The sequence below is a fragment of the Nerophis ophidion genome, linkage group LG01, assembly GCF_033978795.1.
Source record: "Nerophis ophidion isolate RoL-2023_Sa linkage group LG01, RoL_Noph_v1.0, whole genome shotgun sequence".
Lineage (NCBI taxonomy): Eukaryota > Metazoa > Chordata > Actinopteri > Syngnathiformes > Syngnathidae > Nerophis > Nerophis ophidion.
The window spans coordinates 23,899,118-23,923,236 of NC_084611.1; the positions used below are offsets into that span (position 1 = coordinate 23,899,118).

Consider the following 24,119-nt stretch of genomic DNA (forward strand, 5'->3'; position numbering starts at 1 on the left):
TACTGGCTCACCTGCACTGGCCTCCTGTGCACTTAAGATGTGACTTTAAGGTTTTACTACTTACGTATAAAATACTACATGGTCTAGCTCCATCCTATCTTGCCGATTGTATTGTACCATATGTCCCGGCAAGAAATCTGCGTTCAAAAGACTCCGGCTTTTTAGTAATTCCTTAAGCCCAAAAAAAGTCTGCGGGCTATAGAGCGTTTCCCGTTCGGGCTCCAGTACTCTGGAATGCCCTCCCGGTAACAGTTCGAGATGCCACCTCAGTAGAAGCATTTAAGTCTCACCTTAAAACTCATTTGTATACTCTAGCCTTTAAATAGAGCTCCTTTTTAGACCAGTTGATCTGCCGCTTCTTTTCTTTTTCTCCTCTGTCCCCCCCTCCCTTGTGGAGGGGGTCCGGTCCGATGACCATGGATGAAGTACTGGCTGTCCAGAGTTGGGACCCAGGATGGACCGCTTGCCTGTGTATCGGTTGGGGACATCTCTACGATGCTGATCCGACTCCGCTTGGGATGGTTTCCTGTGGACGGGACTCTCGCTGCTGTCTTGGACCCGCTTTGAACTGAACTCTCGCGGCTGTGTTGGAGCCACTATGGATTGAACTTTCACAGTATCATGTTAGACCCGCTCGACATCCATTGCTTTGAGGTCCTCTCCAAGGTTCCATAGTCATCATTGTCACTGGCGTCCCACTGGGTGGGAATTCTCCTTCCCCACTGGGTGTGAGTTTTCCTTGCCCTTATGTGGGTTCTTCCGAGGATGTCGTAGTTGTAGTGGTTTGTACAATCCTTTGAGACATTTGTGATTTAGAGCTATATAAATAAACATTGATTGATTGATTGATTCCTCGTTTAATGCTGTTAATTAGTTGGGGACATGGTAGTGATAAGTAGGAATCATTATAAATCAAATATTTTATAACAAAACATTTTAAAAACTGCTTTCCATCTTCTAAATAGAGTCTTCTAGACATGAAATACACTTTAGTCACCTTCCCACTCTTTAAAGGCCTACTGAAACCCACTACTACCGACCACGCAGTCTGATAGTTTATATATCAATGATGAAATATTAACATTGCAACACATGCCAAGACGGCCAGTTTAGTTTACTAAATTGCAATTTTAAATTTCCCGCAGAGTTTCTTGTTGAAAACGGCGCGGAATGATGACCGTCGGGAAATATTAGAGCAGCACTATTTGCAGCTAAAAGTCGTCTCTTTTCATCACGCAATTAAACAGAATTCTGGACATCTGTGTTGCTGAATCTTTCGCAATTCGTTCAATTCATAATTGTGAAGTCAAAGTAGAAAGATGGAGTTGGGAAGCTTTAGCCTTGAGCCACACAAACACACGGTGATTCCTTGTTTAAAATTCCCGGAGGTGAAGGTTTACTATGGATCCGAGCGGTCAAGCGAACATGGATCCCGACCACTTGTCAACCGGCAGGTTTCGGTGAGAAAATTGTGTTAAAAAGTCGCCTCTTACCGGAGATCTGTGGAGTTTGCGCCGTCCTTGTATCTGCCGTCGACTTCCCTCAGACACTGGCCTCAAGACACCCGTGGACACACCCCTCCGACTATCAGGTACTATATAATCTCACTAAAACACTAGCAACACAATAGAAAGATAAGGTATTTCCCATAATTATCCTAGTAAATGTGTCTAAAAACCATCCCAATGCAATCACCTTTTTTTTTTCTTTTTTACTTTTTTTTTTTCTAGTCCTTCGCTTTTAATATCATCCACGAATCTTTCATCCTCGCTCAGATTAATGGGGAAATTGTCATTTTCTTGGTCCAAATAGCTCTTTCTGCTGGAGGCTCCCATTATAATGTGAGGACGTGAGAAGCCATCAACATGTGACATCTTCTGCGACTTCCGGTAAAGGCAAGGCTTTTTTATCAGCACCAAAAATTGCAAACTTTGTCGTCAATGTTCTCTCCTAAATCCTTTCAGCAAAAACTATGGCAATATCACGAAATGATCAAGTATGACACATAGAATGGATCTGCTATCCCCGTTTAAATAAGAAAACCTCATTTCAGTAGGCCTTTAATCCAACATAGTAACACTTCCTGAGGCTTAGCCAATGAGTGACTAGAAGGAATGTTACGCTATTGTAGATACCACGGTTTCAAAGTCTTCACAATAATGCTGAACAAAAACTTGGTGATTGCAGCTTTTTTCTGTTGCTTCAGTGTGGGCCGAGTCTAAAAAAATAAACTACCTCTCCCAGCGTCCTTTGCACATTGCGGGACCACCGTGGAAAGCCATAAGCGGGAAGTGAAGTGTCATCGATTATTTTTTTGTGTGGATTTTTCCTGAAAATATCAAAATCCAATGCATGACCCTAAGTTGTTACAAAATAGTATTTTCAAAAATAATGGCATGGGCAGTATGAACATCTTAGCTGCCTGGATGGGTATATAATATTTTTTCATTAGCTTAAAACAATTGGGGTCAGTTTTAGCTACTTTTGTGCTTTTTAAAACATAAAATTGTCGGTCTAGTATTCAGTAATATCCTGCAAAGTGATTTTCATTTGAAAAGCAGTTTTTTGCAAGTTGAGAATATTTTGGAGCAGTTGATTTACAGTAGTGAGGGGGTTACTGCATGTGCCTCACCATATGAAGGTTCGGAGTTCAATACTGGAATCTGGATCTTTGTGTGAAGATTGCAGGTTCCCTCCGGATACTCCAGCTTCTTTTCACCTCCAAAAACATGCACCTGGGGATAGGTTGATTGGCAACACTAGTGTGTGAATGTCTGTGTTGGCAACTTGTCCAGGGTGTACACCATCTTCCTCCCATGTGCAGCTAATAGACTCAACCACCAAGGGACAAGCAGTAAAAAAGGGATGGATTTACTGCTTTAGGTGAGAACCTTGCATAAGCTTTTCTGGGTTTCTTTTCCCACCTGCACTTAATTTTTACGCATTTCTCATTACTAAATTTAGTTTCATGTTTTACAATGCCTTTTATACGGTTTAATTTGTACAAATAAATGATTCATGCAAGACAAGCAGGAAGAGTGAAGTTTCGACCTGTGCAGATAGATTTTACAGTAAAAGGTAAAAAAAAAGAAACTTAAGTGACACTTTAATTGCATTCAAAAGTCTGCAGCAGGGACTCCACAACTTTTCACCAAGCAGCCACTTTGGGTTAAATTGTCCCCACAATCCCCCCTCTCCCCAGTTTCCCATATCCCCTCCAGCAAACACTAAATATATCCAAACATTTAAGTTTAAAAGGCAAGAAGTATCCCATTGTTTTGTAAAGAGAATCTACACTGATTTAGAACATTGGCATCTTAAATTGAATCCATGTAATTATTGGCACAAAGCCAACAGGCTAGTTTCAATTGTGGTCCATTAAATATTCACATTTGATACATTCAATAAAATGTATAGAAACAATGACTTGAGCAGCTGGACAGGACAGTTTAATAAAAATCCTACAAGCCAGGGTTGTGGATGCTGGCAGCAGGCCATAGTTAAAGGGCCTTGCCAAATATTGATCCTCAGAAAGCCACCATTGTCTGGTGCATTATTCCTACTTGCCAACCTTAAGACCTCTGATTTTGGGAGGTGGTCAAGAGGAGAGTATATTTACAGTCAATGTTTATATTGGCTGTAATTAATAAATATATGTATGAAATACTTAACGTTCAGTAAACTCTAGCTATCTATATATAAATAAAATAGTTGAATTTCAGACAGCACCTAATACACAGTAATAAAAACAGTTCTAACTGTACTGTGCTTGCTGGGTACTTAAAAAAAACAAACAAACAAAAAAAAACTTCCATCCATCCATTTTCTACCGCTTATTCCCTTTCAGGGTCGCTGGCGCCTATCTCAGCTACAACTTACCCTTCACTATTTTAATAACGTAACTTCTGAGTTTCCAGAAGATGGCGCCAGTATGATTTGCCCTGCAGTCTTACTGTCAGCTCTGTTCGTTTTTGTGTTTGCATCTATTTGATGACCCGGTCAGCTTTTTCACGTAGCCAGATTCCTGCCTTCCTTTCCTGCTTCGTGGCTCCTCTCCCCCACCACCTGCAAGCTGTGTCGGGCCCCACCTGGATTAGCTGTGCCCTTGGACGCGCTAGCCCCCGCCAGGTTCTGTCTTGTGAACGCAAGATCTTTGACGAACAAAAAGTTTATCCTGAAGGATTTCTTCACTTCCCGCAGGCGCCGGACTTTACTTCCTCTGTGTGATGGAAACATGGCTGAGAGCTGGTGAGTCCACCCCTCTTAATGAACTTCTGCCTCCGGAGTGTTCCTACTTTAATTCTCCGCGGTCGTCTGGTCGAAAAGGAAGAGGATTTGCAGTCGTTTTTAAAAATTACTTTAAATGCCGTCAGATCCGCCTGCAATCCTGCCTTTCAAGCTTCGAACTGTGTATGTTTGAGCTGGAGGGGTAGTGGCCTCCAGCTGAGTTTCTGGAGTCTCCCGGAAAATCCGGGAGGGTTGGCAAGTATGATTGGAGTTTTGCAAGCTAGCAACAATTCAAAGATTACACACAAAAAAAAAAAAAAAAAAAAAAAAAAAAAAAAAAACACTTAACGAGCTACAGAAGTGCTAATGAGTTATAACTCCCAACAGACGTACCAGCTACAAAAAAGAGCAACTGCTACAGTGCTAAAAAGTTACTCATTTTACCCTACCCCCCAAAAAACCAAATCAAGTTTGCCTTTACACTTTTATTATGCCATGTGCAGACTTATATACGTTTGTTCGTCCTCTTGTACACAACGTCACCGAGTGTCATGGTCTGAAAGGAGAATGGTAAAAGTAAACGTGATGCAATAACTTCTTGGAATAGTCTTAGAAAGTATTATACTCACATTGACAAGTGTGTTTGCATCCACCAATTCCGTGACTGAGACAATTCCCTTCAAGGAAACTTTCAGCTTGTTGCCTTCACGCTGAACCACCGCCTTTATACAGAAATTAAACACATTGTAACCAAAATTGGCTTATATTAAAACCACCCATACAAAGGACTGTTTTCACTGCTGGACTAGAGGTTCCACGGAACCCCCAGGTTCTGTAACAGCTTCTTCCCTCAGGCAAAACGACTGAACACAATCCCCTCAAGTCTCCCCCCAAAACAGATTAACTCGCTGGAATATGAGAACATACAAACTTGGATGCATAGGCAAAAGTGCAATATATTTCTGTACAGTAAATGTGTTTCGATCTGCACTACGAGCAAATGCAATATTTCGTTCTTAACTTGTACTGTAAAGTTCAAATTTAAAAGGCCTACTGAAATGAGATTTAAAACGGGGATAGCAGGTCCATTCTATGTGTCACTTTATCATTTTGCGATAGCCATATTTTTGCTGAAAGGATTTAGTAGACAGACTAAAGTTCGCAACTTTTGGTCGCTAATAAAAAAGCCTTGCCTTCACCGGAAGTAGCAGACGACGTCATCGGTGTGAGGGCTCCTCACACTGTTTCTAATGTGAGCCTCCAGCAGCAAGAGCTAGTCAGACCGAGAAAACGACAATTTCCCCATTAATTTGAGCGAGGATGAAAGATTCGTGGCTGATATTGATAGCGAAGGACGAGAAAAAAAAAGAAAAAAGAAATTGCATTGGTAGCGATTCTGATGTTTTTACACACATTTACTAGGATAATTCAGGGAAATCCCTTTCTATTGTGTCGCTAGTGTCTTAGTAAGTTAAATAGGACCTGATAGTCAGAGGAGTGTGTCCACGGGTGTCTTGACGCCAGTGTCTGAGGAAAGTCACGGCAGCTGCATGGACGGCACAAGCTCCGCAGAGCTCCAGTAAGAGGAGACTTTTTACCACAATTCTCACCGAAACCGAGCGGTTGACAAGTGGTCGGGACCCATGTTTGCTTGACCGCTCTGATCCATAGTAAAGCTTCACCTCCGGGAATATTAAACAAGGAATCACCGTATGTTTGTGTGGCTAAAGGCTAAAGCTTCCCACCTCCATCTTTCTACTTTGACTTCATTATTAATTGAACAAATTGCAAAAGAGTCAGCAACACAGATGTCCAGAATACTGTTTAATTGCGCAATGAAAAGAGATGACTTTTAGCCGCAAATAGTGCTGCTCTAATATTTCCTGACAGTCTGTGACGTCACCATTCCGCGACGTTTAACCAGAAACTCCGCGGGAAATTTTAAATTGTAATGTAAACTAAACCGGACGTTTTGGCATGTGTTGCAATGTTAATATTTCATCATGGATATAGAATCTATCAGACCGTGGTCGGTAGTAGGTTTCAGTAGGCTTTTAAATGACAAAAGGAAGTCTAAGTCTCTAAACACTTGCTGAGAACTAGGGTTGTACGGTACACAGGTATTAGTATAGTATCGCAATACCAATTAATTATTTTTGGTACCATGTTTGTAAAGTATCAAACAGAAGAATAAGTGATTACATTAACAGAATTGTAGACAGAACATATTAAGAGAAAGTAAGCATATATTAACAGTAAACGAACAAGTAAATTTACAGCTTGTCCTTAATGTTGACAAAAATACTAAGTGGAAAATGAAAATGTTACTGCATATATCAGACTAAATAGGAGTCTTTGTTTACTTACTGCCAAAAGACAAGTTGTATTGCATGTTCACTATATTAAGGACTTAACTGCAATAACATGTCTAATGTACCCTAAGATGTGTTAATAAAACCAATAATGCATTTTTTGTGGTCCCTTTTATTTGGAAAAAGGGTCCAAATAATTTTAGTACCAGTACCAAAACATTGGCATCGTTACTACACTACTGAGCACTATATAAAATCTGCACTCAATGACAATGTTTTAGCGCAGAAGCGTTCTCCGTAGGATCAGGGATCAATTTCTCCGTCAATCATTAGTCAAAATGTTGCAAGCTATTTTGTTAAGTCACAAATTCTTGGCAATAAAAAAAAATTACGTTTGGTTAATTTTCAAGAAATCTGCTAACTTGCAATACATCACAGTAAGAAGATTTTAGATTCATTGGTCTCCATTGAGGAAATTAATTTTCACTGCTGTGCATTTAAGTAGACATTACACATCACGAAAAAAAAAATTAAATAAAAACATACATGAACACATTTACAGGTTAAGAGCTTGATCTTTAAAACAGTGGTTCTCAAATGGGAGTATGACTACTCCTGGTGGTACTTGAAGGTATGCCAAGGGGTACGTGAGATTTAAAGATGGCAACAATTCAAAAATCCTTTATAAATATATTTATTGAATAATAAACTTTCATATTTTAAGTAACTGAAAAGAAATGCAACATTCAGTGTTTGTTCCATAAATATTGATTTATTTTTTTGTGAAGATATGTTTAGAATTAAGTTGATGAATCTCTATTACAATCCCCAAAGAGGGCACTTTAAGTTAATTACTTCTATGTGTAGAAATCTTTATAATTAAAATCACTTGTTTATTTTGATATCTTTTTCTCCAAATTGTTCAAGACAGACCACTACAAATGAGCAATATTTTGCACGGTTATACAATTTAATGAATCAGAAACTGATGACATAGTGCTGTATTTTACTTCTCTTTCAACCAAAAATGCTTTGCTCTGATTAGGGGGTACTTAAAATAAACAAAATGTTCACAGGGGGTACATCACTGAAAAAAGGTTGCGAACCACTGCTTTAAAAAGAAACCAATTTGTGTTTTAAAAAAAGGTAAAATTGTCCATCAAAACTATTTGGTTGTATTTATTTCACTACTTTGCATAAAGTAAACAATTACAGTTCTCAGTGCTGCTGATCTCTAGCACAATTGAACACATGCAATTCTTCCAAGCCTTACCTTGACCTTCTCCCCAGTGATGGTATTCAACTCGGCCTCCTGTCCGATGGTAAAGGAATTGACAAGGACATTGGAGCCTGTGGTGACCGTCACTTTAAAGACGTCGCCGTTCTCCTCGATCTCAGAGATGCTCTTGATGTCTTTGCCTTTCTGGATGAGCTCATCAGGGACACCTGGGAGCAAAAAACAGTCACACATCCGTGACTTGACACAGACACACAAACATCTTACCAATGGCCTTCATAAAAGGCTCAAAGTTCTCCTGAGACTCCAGCTGAAATTTTCCAGAGAAGGACATGGTATCACGAGAGAGAGTGAAGAGATGCAAGACCGTGTGTTATCTTTTATACTCTCACCGTCAGGCCGTGGCAATCATTAACTCCAGGTGTATCTAATTAAATAATTACTCCCACCTGGAGTAGATAAGGGACAATGACGAAACAGAGAGTGATGTTTTGCTACACCTGAATTCCCTTTTTTTTTTTTTTAGGAAATACAAGTTTAAGTGCACACAAACTTTATGGTCTCACTGGCCCTATTATTAGGTACACATGCCTGCACAATTGAATGAGATCTAATACAAAACCGGTATCAAAAATTGCTGCGGTTTTGATGAACATTTTCAGGGAGGTATTCATCAAGCTTTATAGCAGACTCCAATGTCCAAGTGGACATACAATCACATACAGTACATAAAACAAACAAAACAGTAGAAAAGGCCTGATCACGTACTAGTACAAACAGTGCCTTGACTCACATATAAACTTGAAGTGCCATCCCATTCCTAACCCATGGGGCTCAATATGATGTTTTGCAGCTATTAAAGCTTCAACTCTTCTGGTAAGGCTGTCCACAAGGTTGCGGAGCGTGTTTATTTACATTTTCCACCATTCTTTCAAAAGCACGTTGGTGAGGTCACATACTGATGTTGGTCCAGAAAGTCTGGCTCTCAGTCGCCGTTCAAATTTAATCCAAATGGTGTTCTATCGAGTTCAGGTCAGGACTCTGTGCAGGCCAGTCAAGTCCATCCACACCAGACTCGGTCATTCATGTCTTTATGGACCTCGCTTTGTGCACTGGCGCATACTCATGTTAAAAGAGAAAGGGGCCCGCTCCAAATTGTTCCCCACAAATTTGGTAGCATAGGAATCGTCCAAAATGTTTTGGTATCCTGGAGCATTCAAAGTTCTTTCCACTGGAAGTAAGGGGCCAAGCCCAACTTCTGACAAAACAACCCCACACCATAATTCCTCCTCCACCAAATTTCACATTCGTCAATGCAGTCCGAAACGTACCGTTCTCCTGGTAACCTCCAAACTCAGACTCGTCCATCAGAAATTTTACGACTGGATTTGTTGCACAGGTGGCTTCCTATGACAGTACCACACTGGAAATCAATTTGTGAAATTCTTTCACAAATGTTTGTAGAAACAGTCTCCATGCTGAAGTGCTTGATTTTATACACCCGTGGCCGGGCCAAGCGATTTATTTATTTATTTACATTTATTGGTTACTGATTCTGATCATTTGGATGGGTGGCCAAATAATTTTGGCTATATAGTGTACTTTAAAAATTCCAGTGTTTCCATATATATGATTAGTACCTAACAAGCTTCACTGCAATGAGGCGCTTTTGGTAGCCATTCACAAGCTTCTGGTTAAATTTTTGACCACTCCTTTTGACAAAATTAGTGCAGATCAGCTAAATGTGCTGTTTTTCTGACATGGACTTGTTTCTTCAGCATTGTCCACACATTTAAGTCAGGACTTTGGGACTGCCATGCTAAAACCTTAATTCTAGCCTGATTTGGCCATTCCTTTACCACTTTTGACGTATGTTTGGCGTCATTGTCCTGTTGGAACACCCAACTGCGCCCAAGACCCAACGTCCGGGTTGAGGATTTTAGGTTTTCCTGAAGAATTTGGACGTAATCCTCCTTTTTCATTGTCCCATTTAAAGCACCAGTTCCATTGGCATTAAAACAGGCCCAGAGCATAATAATACTACCACCATGCTTGACAGTATGTATGATGTTCCTGGGATTACAGGCCTTGCCTTTTCTTCTCCAAACATATTGCTGGATATTGTGGCCAAACAGCTAAATTTTTGTTTCTTCTGACTACAGAACTTTCCTCCAGAAGGTTCTATCTTTGTCCATGTAATGTCAAAAAAAAGAAAAAAAGAAGAAAATGGATGGATGGATGAATTATTGCTAGGCATTTCTCTGCTCATTTACAGAGTGAAAATGTTACGCAAAGATATTTGCTTAATTTTTTGTGTTTAAAACTTTCTAAATTTTATGTAATGCCTGTTCGTCATAGCTAATAAAGAAAATGCTATTTTTGTCTTTGTTTATCTTTTTCTTGATTGATTGATTTATCATTCTTATGCATGTTGGCTGCACAGTCAAGAAATTGAGGATTCCAATCTCCATTTGCGTGGAGTTTGCTTGTTCTTCATGAGTTTTTTCCACATTGTCTGGCATCCTCCCACATTCAACAAATATGCACGTTGGGCTAATTTGAGACTCCAATAGTTGTGAATGATTATTTGTCTAAATGTACCCTGCGATTGGCTGGTGACTCGTCCATGGTGTAGCCTGCCTCTCATCCATAGTCCACTAGGATTGGCTCCATCATACCCATGACCCAGATGCGGACAACCGGTATGGAAAATGGATGGATGACTCAACTGTATATTTATTTTTCTCCCCGAGGGGCCTTAAGACATGAGGAGGCGTAACAGATTTGAAAATGTATTTTTTTAAATATATCAAAGTCAAATCTGGATGAAGTTTTAGGTAAAAATCTAAAAAAAATACCCTCTGGAAAATCATTTTTTTTAGGGAGTATAGGATGCAACTGTATTAGTTACCCTGAGGTAAGGCTTACCATGCTCACATTAGGGAAAACTACTGCTCTATCCTCTATTGTGCATTTAAGTAAATAAAGAATAGAAGTATAACATGCAGTTGTGTGAACTCTGCACTCTGACAATCACTACTAAGGAAGATAAGCGCCACTCCCTTTGTCACAAAGCATGATCCAATCACACTAAGTCATTTATCTCCTAAAAACATTTCACACTGTGTTTAAAGGTCTGCACCATATCCCATTATTTGCATTTAAAAAAAACCAAAACCAGTGAAGTTGGCACGTTGTGTAAATGGTAAATAAAAACAGAATACAATGATTTGCAAATCCTTTTCAACCTATATTGAATTGAATAGAATGTAAAGACAAGATACTTCAAGCAGGAAAACTTTGTTATTTTTGGCAAATATTAGCTTGTTTGGAATTTTATGCCTGAGACATGTTTCAAAAAAGCTGGCACAAGTGGCAAAAAAGACTGAGGAAGTTGAGGAATGCTCATAAAACACATATTTGAAATATCCCACAGGTGAACAGGTTATTTAGTAACATGTGGGTTCCCTGATTGGGTATAAAAACTGCTTCCATGAAATGCTCAGTCATTCACAAACAAGGATGGTGCGAAAGTTGCCACTTTGTGAACAAATGCGTGAGCAAATTGTCGAACAGTTTAAGAACAACATTTCTCAACGAGCTATTGAAAATAATTTAGGGATTTCTCCATCTACAGTCCATAATATCATCAAAAGGTTCAGAGAATCTGGAGAAATCATTGCACGTATGCAACGTTATTACGGACCTTTGATCCCTCAGGCGGTAGTGCATCAAAAAGCGACATCAGTGTGGAAAGGATATCACCACATGGGCTCAGGAACACTTCAGAAAAAAAACACTGTCAGGAACTACAGTTTGTCGCTACATCTGTAAGTGCAAGTTAAAACTCTACTATGCAAAGTGAAAACCGTTTATCAACAACACCCGGAAACGCCGCCGGCTTCACTGGGCCTAAGCTCATCTAAGATGGACTGATGCAAAGTGGAAAAGACTTCTGTTGTCTGACGAGTCCACATTTCAAACTGTTTTTGGAAACTGTGGATGTTGTGTCCTCCGGAACAAGGAGGAAAAGAAACATCCAGATTGTTCTAGGTGCAAAGTTCAAAAGCCAGCATCTGTGATGGTATGGGGGTGTATTAGTGCCCAAGGCATGGGTAACTTACACATCTGTGAAGGCACCATTAATGCTGAAAGGTACATACAGCTTTTGGAGCAACATAAGTTGCCATCCATGCAACGTTATCATGGACGCCTGTGCTTATTTCAGCAAAATAGTGCCAAGCCACCTGTTACAACAGCGTGGCTTCATACTGAAAGAGTGCGGGTACTAGACTGGCCTGACTGTAGTCCAGACCTGTCCCCCTTTGAAAAAGTGTGGCGCAATATGAAGTTTAAAATACTACAACGGAGACTGTTGAACAACTTAAGCTGTACATCAAGCAAGAATGGGAAAAAATCCACTTGAAAAGCTTAAAAAATTGAGTGTTGTTAAAAGGAAAGGCCATGTAACACAGTGGGAAATTTCCCCTTTGTCAACTTTTTTGCAATGTGTTGCTGCCATTAAATTTTAAGTTAATGAATATTTGCAAAAAAAAAGTAGTTTCTCATTTCGAACATTAAATATCTTGTCTTGGCAGTCTATTCAAATGAATATAAGTTGAAAAGGTTTTGCAAATCATTGTATTCTGTTTTTATTTACGTATTACACAATGTGCCAACTTCACTGGTTTGGGGTTTTGGACAATTTGTAAGAATTACTATTAATAGGGATATTCTAATCGAGGATTTAGTGCTGCCAAATGAGATTGGTAAACCGAGATGATAGCAATATACCGATCACATGTAATAACTGTAAAAACGTTGTACGGTGAGGGCTATTCACAGTTGAACAATATCGGTAAAATATTTTAATTGAAAAAGTCAATAGTACAAAATAATTAAGCACAATTAAAAACTATTACTCATTGAAATATTTTTGCTCTAAAAGTCCTCCTATGTCAAGAGGCTTATTCTTTGAATTTGTAAACATCAGTGTGGAGAAGCGCAGCGAGGCAGGGCACGCTGGAGCCCGGCCCAAGATGGCGGTAAGGAGTCGGAGAATGCGGCCGAGCGGAGAGGCAGGGCGTGCCAGGAGTGACGCCACAATCGAGTTCGGGTGCGTGGATCGCTTACCTACACACAATCAATGAATCTCTTTTGGGTGTATAAAAAAGGGCAGCAGCGGAGGAGGGTGAGGCAGAAGGAGTTGGAGAGGCAGAAGCGGATGCTGAGCGCAAGAGACGGAGAGCCAAAGGAACACACCGACGCGGAAAGCTGAAAAGCAAGCGTAAGAGCGAGAAGGCACGCGGAAGGCTGAAAAGCGACCCGACGGAAGACGCAGCTTATGTTGAAAAATAAAGCAAGTCAAACCTGCTCAAAAGCATGTCCTTCCTTGATGGTCCTGGGAACCCGCACGACAACGGCAAGAGTCGTTCACAATCAGCTAACACAATAAATACCGAAGTGTATTTCTGGTCTTGGCACGGCGTGGCCCAGTTGGGAGAGTGGCTGTGCTGGCAACCTGAGGGTTCCTGGTTCAATCCCCACCTTTTACCGTTTTAGTCACGTCTGGTGTGTCCTTGAGCAAGACATTTCACCCTTGCTCCTGATGGGTCCTTGTTAGCGCCTTGCATGGCAGCTCCCGCCATCAGTGTGTGAATGTGTGTGTGAATGGGTGAATGTGGAAATAGTTTCAAAGCGCTTTAATTTCCTTAAAAAAAGGTAAAATAGCGTTATAACAGTAAAACCCATTTACTTTCTCCCGGGCATAAAGGCGACACGGCAGTGCGGCTGGATCAAAAGAGATGTCGGAGACGCTTTGCTGAACAAAAAATATCTTTATTACAAGCGAGCGTCATTATTCAGGACGAGAGCACCTGGAGGAGGTTAAGTTAAAAAAAAAAAAAGAGGTACTCCTAAACTGGAGAGGCCGAACCACAGTCCCTTCATTCGTCTGGGTGTGTGTTAAATCAGAAGAACACAACCTGACCAGGTAAGGAGAGGTTCCTGTGAAAGTGTCTTCATAACAACTCATTTAAGTCATAACTTAAATGTTGGCTTTGAGCTAGACAGGTAGTCTCTTCTCAAGGATATGGCTATCACCTTTGCATTCCGAAGTCCCAATTAGAGCATATTTAGATGTGCTATATAAATAAAGTGGATTGGATTGGATTGGATATTTTAGTCCAAAAAGCGATCCAGTCCACCTGCGAATATCAAACTAAGGGGCCTTATCTTAATATGTGCTGAAACTGAAATACCCCTATTTAATTAAACTTGGTGGTTTGCCTTCTCCCAGTTGGATACAAATCTTTACCATAAGCAGAACATGACATGAGTTATTAATTTCACTTCATTACATTATTTTGAGAAAATAATGTTATGTACTGAATGTGACAATGCTGACACACCAACAGTTGTTGTTATAATATCCTCTCCCTAGACCAGGGGTCTCAGACACGTGACACGAGACGTTATTTTGCGGCCCCCACTTTAATATGAAAGTATAATGTTAGTGCGGCCCGCAAGTTTTATATGAATGCCGCTTGACAGCTTTGTGTTATTTGGGTCCCAAATGGTTCTTTCAACGTTCTGGGTTGCCTACCCATGCAATAGTGGAAAAGCGGCAAATGAGTGAAAGCGACAGAGACGTTGCCATGGAGACGAGGGTTTTCTTACATGCCTGGCTGCAGTCACATCGCGACACCTGTCCGTCAATAGTTACAGTCCCTGATGACCTGGACCAATTCAAACTGTATTTGTTTTTTTTTATTATTTAATTTGCATTGCTTCATATTTCTTAATTATCATTTTGTTCATGTATATTCTGATTTTATTTGGTGTTGAAAATAAAAATAAAGACATTTAAAAAGATTTTTTTTTAAAAATCTTTTCTCGCGGCCCAGCCTCACCGAGACTCTGTATCCAGTTGCCCCCAGGCAAATTGAGTTTGAGGCCCCTGCCCTGGACTAATAAACTTTACCAAGCTTTTATTTTTGTTGTTGTTTTAGCCAGCGTAGCGTCCAGCTTAGATATTAGCATGCCTGCTCTTGCTTGCGTAACATGTTTAGCCAAATCCTCCAGTGATAATGGTATTTGAAAAATGATACTGCTTAGGGAAACAGCTGCACACTGTGCATGGAGATTCACAGATAGCTGCTCGCTCGTCAGCCAGGGGAATACAAATAAATCCAACATCAACAGGAGTGGATCAAAATTTGGGATTGGCATTAAAATACATTAATCGGCAATGGCGATCGCATACTTTTTCAAGAAAGTAGGTCGATACTGATCAGTGCCCGATCAATCGGCACATCCCTGAAGGATCAGGTGACAAATGGATCAAAGGTGAGCGCTAAACGCTGGAGGAACAGGGCTGCGATATTGCTGCCCCAGAGATGAGCGATAAAGATGAATGTTGATTTGTGTCACAATGTAGTCTGATAAGCTTGTGCTGAGTCGTTCTTTTCCACGACACAAAGGGATTAAGGACCAACACCTTTTTACTCAGTCAACATTTTATTTCATGCAAGAAAGCTGGATGACTCTCATTACCATCCTCATTTTGATAAATAAAAATATACCGACAGACACTAACTAGTAAAATGCACTAAAACTCTAACGCGTCCCTCCACCTCCTCGGCGTCGCCTCATTGGGAGCCTCGATGAGGGGAAGCGTGAGCGGCCAGATGAAGGAGCCTCAGAATGATGTCACTCTGGTCGCCGCCGTCGTATTGGCCCACTTGGTCGTCCGCGTCCTCCTCCATCAGGCATGCCTGGTCTGCGGTGCAGCTCTCTTCGAAAAGGAAAAAGTAGTATTTGGAGTAAGTGCTATCACCGTGTCTTCTTATCAGGGTTTATGAGCCTTTTATGTCGTTTTCTTTCCCACAAGAGCATTCAATGGAGTTCACAGTGTTGATTGCTCCTTTACACAAACTGGAAAGTGTCTTCTTAACTTTCATAAAAATTAAGCTATAGTAATGCCCGGTGGCCACAGTATTAGGTACATGGAATGAAAAGATTACTCCCTATATGAGTATATGTATGTATATATATATATATATACATATATATATATATATATAAATATATATATATATATATATATATATATATATATATATATACATACAGTGGGGTAAAAAAGTATTTAGTCAGCCACCGATTGTGCAAGTTCTCCCACTTAAAATGATGACAGAGGTCTGTAATTTTCATCATAGGTACACTTCAACTGTGAGAGACAGAATGCGGAAAAAAAACCCAGGAATTCACATTGTAGGAATTTTAAAGAATTTATTTGTAAATTATGGTGGAAAATAAGTATTTGGTCAACCATTCAAAACTCTCACTGATGGAAGGAGGTTTTGGCTCAAAATCCCACGATACATGGCCCCATTCATTCTTTCCTTAACACGGATCAATCGTCCTGTCCCCTTAGCAGAAAAACAGCCCCAAAGCATGATGTTTCTACCCCCATGCTTCACGAGTTGAGTTTATAAACTCAACTTGTCGTGTTTGGAGGAAGAAGAATACTGAGTTGCATCCCAAGAACACCACACCTACTGTGAAGCATGGGAGTGGAAATATCATGCTTTAGGGCTGTTTTTCTGCTAAGGGGACAGGACGATTGATCCGTGTTAAGGAAAGAATGAATGGGGCCATGTATCGTGAGATTTTGAGCCAAAACCTCCTTCCATCAGTGAGAGCTTTGAATGGTTGACCAACTACTTATTTACCACCATAATTTACAAATAAATTCTTTAAAATTCCTAACATGTGAATTCCTGTTTTTTTTTTCACATTCCGTCTCTCACAGTTGAAGTGTATCTATGATGACAATTACAGACCTCTGTCATCATTTTAAGTGGGAGAACTTGCACAATCTGTGGCTGACTAAATGCTTTTTTGCCCCACTGTATATATGTATGTATGTGTATGTGTATATATACATAGATGTATTTATTTATATTTATTTTATTTTATTTCTGTTTATTATTATTAATGTATTATTCATTTATTGTTTTTTTAATTGATGTATTTGTGGATACCACTTTGTTTGTTTTTGTTTTTTTCTGTTAGTTTTTTGTTGTTGCTTTTTTCATGTTTGTATTTTCTTTTTTGGGGGTGGGTGGTATGATGAGGATATAAACAAAAAATACTTTTGACATTTAGGCCAGACAACAGTTATATGATGTGTGTGAATATGATGTAATGGATAAAAATGTCTGATGCTGGATGTCAATCAAAATAAAAAGAAAAAAAAAAGAAAGAAATGAGCCCCAACACGGGAAAGAAAAACATCAAACTGACGATCTAAGGTGCCAAAAAGTTTGAGAGGCCTGTGGTTTTTTTTTTGTATTTTGTGGTTTGAAAAATGTAGTTTTGACCAAGCTGCAACCTGTCATTGTCAGAGTCAGTTAAGAGGGGGTTATATTATGAATTGAATCTCAGCTACAATCGGGCGGAAGGCGGGCTACACCCTGGACAAGTCTCTAGTAAAAGTTAACATTTAACTGTTTATGGCCACATCCTTCTACTATAATAATAATAATGGATTAAATTTATATAGCACTTTTCGAGACACTTTAAGAGAAGTCAGAACCCATCATTCACTCTACCTGGTGGTGGTAAGCTACATTTGCAGCCACAGCTGACCTGGGGTAGACTGACGGAAGCATGGCTGCCAGTTTGCACCCAAGTCCCCTCTGACGACCACCACCACCCGTCATTCATTTACCAGTGTAAGCGGCACTGGGGGAAACGCTCAAGTTTCTGGCACGGCTGCTCTACCCACCACGCCATGCCACTATCCAGGTGAGAGGCATGATTTATAATCTAGAACAAACTTTTAACAATTTAGAGGCGATTCAGCAGCTTAGCACTGCAGGTCAATAGCTGCATACGCTGGTTAGCTATCTGTAATCGTATTTCGTCTGCCTAAGCGCTAATGCATAAGAATGTTGCTCATACTTAGTTATTATAATGGCGTATTGTTGGCGGTTTTTGGATGTTTTTAGAGAGCTTATATGGTGTACGCCCATTAAAGTTAAAGTACCAATGATTGTCACACACACACTAGGTGTGGTGAAATGTGTCCTCTGCATTTCACCCATGCCCTTGTTCACCCCTGGAAGGTGAGGGGAGCAGTGAGCAGCAGCGGCTGCGCCCGCGAATAATTTTGGTGGTTTAACCCCCAATTCCAACCCGTGATGCTGAGTGCCAAGCAGGGAGGTAATGGGTCCCATTTTTATAACCTTTGGTTTGACTTGGCCGGGGTTTGAACTCACAATCTACCGATCTCAGGGGGACACTCTAATCCAGGGGTCTGGAACCTTTTTAGCTGAGAGAGCCATGAAAGCCAAATATTTTTAAATGTATTTCCGTGAGAGCCATATCATATTTTTTAACACTGAATACAACTAAATGCGCACATTTTTTAAGTAAGACCAACATTTTTAGATTATAATAAGTCTCCAATTCATTTTATAATAACATTGTTATTTCTTGAACAGGTGCGGTAGATTAAAATGCATGAGAATGTTTTATATTTTGAAAGTTATTTTTAACATCGTGATTACCAGCGGAATTATTCATTACTTATTGTGTTAAGCAATGTCGGCTAAGATTTATCTGAGAGCGAGATGCGGTCATCAAAAGAGCCACATCTGGCTCTAGAGCCATAGGTTCCCTACCCCTGCTCTAACCACTAGTCCACTGAGTAGGTGGCTTAGTAGCCCCATTAGTTGCATCGTAAACCACCATGTACTTGCCGTATATTACAAATAAGAATGCGTAAAAATAGAAAAACGTATGTGTTTTTGTCTTACTTTGGGATTGTTAATGATAGGCAAAATTCCAAATCTAAGTGCAGTTCACCTTTAAAGGCCTACTGCAAACCCACTACTACCCACCACGCAGTTTCATAGTTTATACATCAATGATGAAATATTAACATTGCAACACATGCCAATACGGCCTTTTTAGTTTACTAAATTGCAATTTTATATTTCCCGGGAGTTTTTTCTTGAAAACGTCGCGTAATGATGACGTGTACGCTTGACGTCAGGGGCTGTTAGGAAATATGAGCGCTGCACACACACACACACACACACACACAGCTAAAAGTCGTCTGCTTTAACGGCATAATTACACAGTATTTTGGAAATCTGTGTTGCTGAATCCTTTGCAATTTGTTCAATTAATATTGGAGAAGTCAAAGTAGAAAGATGGAGTTGGGAAGCTTTAGCCTTTAGCCACACAAACACACAGTGATTCCTTGTTTAAAATTCACAGAGGTGAAACTTTAGTATGGATCACAGCGAACATGGATCCTGACTGAATTTCAACCGCCAGGCTTCGGTGAGAAAATTGTGGTAAAAAGTCGCTTCTTACCGGAGATCAGCTGAGCTTGTGCTGCTCATAAAGCTGCCGTCGACTTCCCTGAGACACTGCACGTCAACACACGCGTGGACACACACCTCCGACTATCAGGTACTATTAAACTCACTAAAACACTAGCAACACAATAGAAAGATAAGGGATTTCCCAGAATTATCCTAGTAAATGTGTCTAAAAACATCTGAATCCGTCCCCATGCAATTGCGTTTTTTTTTTAAAACTTTTTTTTTTTTTTCTAGTCCGTCGCGATCAAGATATCCTCAAACACGAATCTTTCATCCTCGCTCAAATTAATTGGGAAATTGTCGTTCTCTCGGTCAGAATAGCTGTTTTTGTTGGAGGCTCCCAGTAGAAACAATGTGAATATGTGAGGAGCCATCAACATGTGACGTCATCGTCTGCGACTTCCGGTAGAGGCAAGGCTTTTCTGTTAGCAAGCAAAAGTTGCAAACTTTATCGTGGATGTTCTCTACTAAATCCTTTCAGCAAAAATATGGCAATATCGCGAAATGATCAAGTATGACACATAGAATTGACCTGCTATCCCCGTTTTAATAAGAAAATCTAATTTCAGTAGGCCGTTAACGTAATATAATTAGCAGAGAGACAGCACATTTCTCAAAATACTCGTTAGTTGGGGAACTTGTAAAACAAGGCAACAAAAATATAAAAATACCAATTGATAATTTCAACCGTAGTAAGCTAACCTGGAAGTGCAAATGTATGAGAAACTACATACCTGCGTCGCAGCAGAGTCCTAAAGCGCCGCAGCGTCCACCCTCGGATCCGCAGGGTTTGCCTCCCGCCTGGCATGGGGTGAGCAGGTAGTTCTCATCCAGGCAGTGGGCTGTTTCCGGAGAGCCTAACAAGCAGCCAAAGCCTTCGCCGCAGCAGATGTTGGGGCCGAAACAGCGCCCCCTATCCCCGGGGCCACATGACATACACTGGAAGCAAACACAGTTGAATTCAATTCAAAGTTTACTGTCATTTTGCAGTGAAAACCATTAAATTCTTACTTGCGGTCCTTAGAAAATGCCAGGTGGTGCACATTTTAATTAAAAAAATGAATTAAAAGTACATTAAAAAAACAGTTCATAATACTTATAAATTGAAAAAGAGCGCAAAAGGGGCTGTACGATTATTTATGATCAGTTGAGATGTAAACATGGAAGGTCCAGTCATTGTCATTTATTGTTTGTTCATTGTAAAATCCTATCAGCTGTAAAGAAAGCATGAGCTTTTAAGTCTGAAACATCTGCATTTCCCACTTTTAAAGTTAAAGTACCAATGATTGTCACACACACACTAGGTGTGGCGAAATTATTCTCTGTATTTGACCCATCACCCTTGATCATCCCTTGGGAGGTGAGGGGAGCAGTGGGCAGCAGCGGTGCCACGCCCGGGAATCATTTTTGGTGATTTAACCCCTAATTCCAATCCTTAATGCATGAGTGCCAAGCAGGAAGGTAATGGGTCCCATTTTTTTTATAGTCTTTGGTATGACTCGGCCGGGATTTGAACTCACAACCTACCGATCTCAGGGCGGACACTCTAACCACTTTTGTACCTCCGGCCGTAGGACAGAAGAGGGAAGAGTCCGTGTTGGGAATAGGGGGAGTCATTAAGGATGGAGGCAGCTCTCCCCTGGACTCTGCCGGAGTCGGTGCTCTGCAGAGAGGGCATTGGTGACCTACACCAGTGTTTCTCAATCACTGTGCCGCGGCACACTGATACAGTCTGGTGGGCCGTGGGAAATTATCTAATTTGACCTATTTGTGTTAAAAATATATTTTGCACAGCAGTCATCATAGTCTGCAAATTATGTGTTGTTGTTGAGTGTAGGCGCTGTCTAAACCTCGGCAGAGTAACCGTGTAATACTCTTCCATATCAGTAGGTGGCAGCCTGTAGCTAATTGCTTTGTAGATGTCGGGAATAGTGGTAGGCGGCGTGCAGGTCAAAATGTATCTAGTGGTTAAACTAAAAATAAACAAAAGGCATTGAAGCTTAGGGAAGGCTGTGCAGAACAAAACTAAAATTGGACTGGCTACAAAGTAAACAAAAACAGAATGCTGGACAACAGCAAAGACTTACTGTGGAACAAAGACGGCGTCCACAATATATATCCCATGACATGAAAATCAACAATGTACCCACAAAGAAGGATAAAAACAACAGAAATATTCTTGATTGCTAAAACAAAGTAGATGCGGGAAATATCGCTCATAGGAAGACATGAAACTGCTACAGGAAAATACCAAAAAAAGAGAAAAAGCCCCCACAATATGAGCGCAAGGCATGAACTAAAACAGTACGCACAGGAAAACAGCAAAAAAGTCCAAATAAGTCAGGGTGTGATGAGACAGGTGGTGACAGTACACCTACTTTGAGACAAGAGCTATTTTGATGCATGTTTGGTTATGGTTTAAAGTCACGTCCAACAATTGCAACAACAACGTTTTACTGTCAACTGAGTTTCGTTTTTTAAGGATTTCTGCTGGAGGTGTGCAAAAAAATGTGCCTTGGCTCAGAAACGGTTCAAAATCACCAATCTACACAGCAGTCTTTATCAGTCGCTGCAGGGCGTTTGCGGTCTCTCATGTTAGAAATCAGGTTTTACCTTAAATTTCACTCTGACCGACTTCCCATCAATAATGATGACAAAATAGAGCAGTAAAAAACATCAAAGTCTTGAAGGACCTTAGTTGTAGATGTTTTCTACCTATTTATATGTTTAGCCTGGAGGACACAGAAGACATTTTTGAGCATGCTTAAAAGCTCACCTTGCGCAACGGTGCGTCCATGATGGATCTTTTCCCGCCGATGGGACAGTTGGAGATGTAGCAGGCTGAGCATACGGACAGGAGGAAAACGAGGCACATGGACACGGCTGTGGCGCTCATCTTGGCTGAAATAGGAGTCGAAAAAGGAATAGTTTAGACTTGAGGCTAAAAGAGTTCTCCTAGTACGACTCCGACACTTCAGGTGGTGCTGAAATGTCTTATATATACTTCCCCGACTTCCTTTTAGGAGTGCCACTGAAACCCAAAAGCCACTTAAAGCTCTTTAATGAGTCGCTTGGTGATGGAGCTGACCGCCGAGCAGGTCAAAGGGCAGCACCCCATGTGCCTCGCCAATCATCGGCGTGTGTGACTGTGCATGTTCTACACGGCAGGAAGCCAGAGAGGTCAGCAAGGTGACATTATACAGAAGCTGGGGAGTACAGGGAAATCATTTTAATAATCAAGTAGGGGAAGAACTGTCAAGGTTCTTTAATAGCCCCTTTAATAGCATGCATCTTGTGACTAACAAGTGTCTTGGGTTTCAACGTACGGAAGGCACTTGAAGTTTTGATTCCCGAAGGTGCAGTTTTATTGTTTGCAACATATATACTGTAAATCAGACCTGGGACCGTTAAGCTTTTCAATCTGGCCCGCCGGACATGCCCAAATATTTTTTTTTTTAGATTTCTAAGATGGGAAGCATAGCTGCCATTATGATATCCAGTGATGTTTTCAACTATACCAGGAGTAGGCAACCCAAAATGTTGAAAGAGCCATATTGGACCAAAAATACAAAAAAAAAATCTGTCTGGAGTCGCAAAAAATTAAAAGCTATATTACATTCGGAAACTAAATGACCTGAAATATACTTACAAATGAGGCATAATGATGCAATATGTACAGTAGGCAAAAAAGTATTTAGTCAGCCACCGATTGTGCGAGTTCTCCCACTTAAAATGATGACAGAGGTCTGTAATTTTCATCATAGGTACACTTCAACTGTGAGAGACAGAATGTGAAAAAAATCCAGGAATTCACATTGTAGGAATTTTAAAGAATTTATTTGTAAATTATGGTGGACAATAAGTATTTGGTCAACCATTCAAAGATCTCACTGATGAAAGGAGGTTTTGGCTCAAAATCTCACGATACATGGCCCCATTCATTCTTTCCTTAACACGGATCAATCGTCCTGTCCCCTTAGCAGAAAAACAGCCCCAAAGCATGATGTTTCCACCCCCATGCTTCACAGTAGGTGTGGTGTTCTTGGGATGCAACTCAGTATTCTTCTTCCTCCAAACACGACGAGTAGAGTTTATATCAAAAAGTTCTCTTTTGGTTTCATCTGACCACATGACATTCTCCCAATCCTCTGCTGTATCATCCATGTATCCATTTTGGTATGAACTCAACTCGGCTTGGCGAAGTTGGGAGAGTGGCTGTACCAGCAATCTGAGGGTTACTGGTTCAATCCCCACCTTCTACCATCCTAGTCACGTCTATTGTGTCCTTGGGCAAAACACTTCACCCTTGCTCTTGATGGGTTACCATGAATTGATTAACGTGGACCCCGACTTAAACAAGTTGAAAAACGTATTCGAGTGTTACCATTTAGTGGTCTATTGTACGGAATCTGTCCTGAACTGTGCAATCTACTAATAAAAGTATCAATCAATCAATCAATCCTGGTTAGCGCCTTGCATGGCAGCTCCCGCCATCAGTGTGTGAATGGGTGAGTGTGGAAATATTGTCAAAGAGCTTTGGGCTCCTTAAAAAGGGGTAGAAAAGTGTTATACAAGTACAACCATTTACTATTTTTATTTTTACCCCTGGAGAGGGGACCAAGACTAAGCCCAAGGAAAAAATCCCAATAGCCACAGCACACATAAACATGTGTGAAAGAGGGAAACATCAAACATCAAAGAACGCAAAATATATTAAAGACATTAAAAGAGCAGAGTTGATGCAACAAGCCATTCCTACATACAGCTAGGAAAGTAAAAACAAACAAACAAAAAATTAAATAAATACAACGTATTCACTCTGATGGCCTCTACGGTGTACCACGCCATCGTTTGCTGAGGTGAGAGGAACATGGCCAGAGACAGGAACAGACCCAACAAAGCAACCAAGAGAGCCGACTCCACCCTCGGCCGCCCACTAAC

At 40.5% G+C, this 24,119-nt stretch overlaps 2 protein-coding genes across 2 annotated transcripts; both read right to left on the reverse strand.

Moving 5' to 3' along the window:
- Positions 1-4,697: 4,697 nt before the first annotated feature.
- On the reverse strand, positions 4,698-8,199 carry LOC133551927 (fatty acid-binding protein, liver-type-like). Its single transcript, XM_061899139.1, has 4 exons — positions 8,044-8,199; positions 7,813-7,985; positions 4,857-4,949; positions 4,698-4,783 (listed from the first exon to the last, which is right to left on the reverse strand). Exons 1-4 carry the CDS (start codon positions 8,108-8,110, stop codon positions 4,733-4,735), a joined length of 384 nt encoding a protein of 127 aa, XP_061755123.1. The 5' UTR covers positions 8,111-8,199; the 3' UTR covers positions 4,698-4,732.
- Positions 8,200-15,275: 7,076 nt separating this feature from the next.
- LOC133566802 (isotocin-neurophysin IT 1-like) lies at positions 15,276-22,163 on the reverse strand. The gene is made up of 3 exons (XM_061919508.1): positions 21,955-22,163; positions 19,913-20,117; positions 15,276-15,571 (listed from the first exon to the last, which is right to left on the reverse strand). The coding sequence occupies exons 1-3, from the start codon at positions 22,072-22,074 to the stop codon at positions 15,426-15,428; spliced, it is 471 nt and encodes a 156-aa protein (XP_061775492.1). The 5' UTR covers positions 22,075-22,163; the 3' UTR covers positions 15,276-15,425.
- Positions 22,164-24,119: the final 1,956 nt, after the last annotated feature.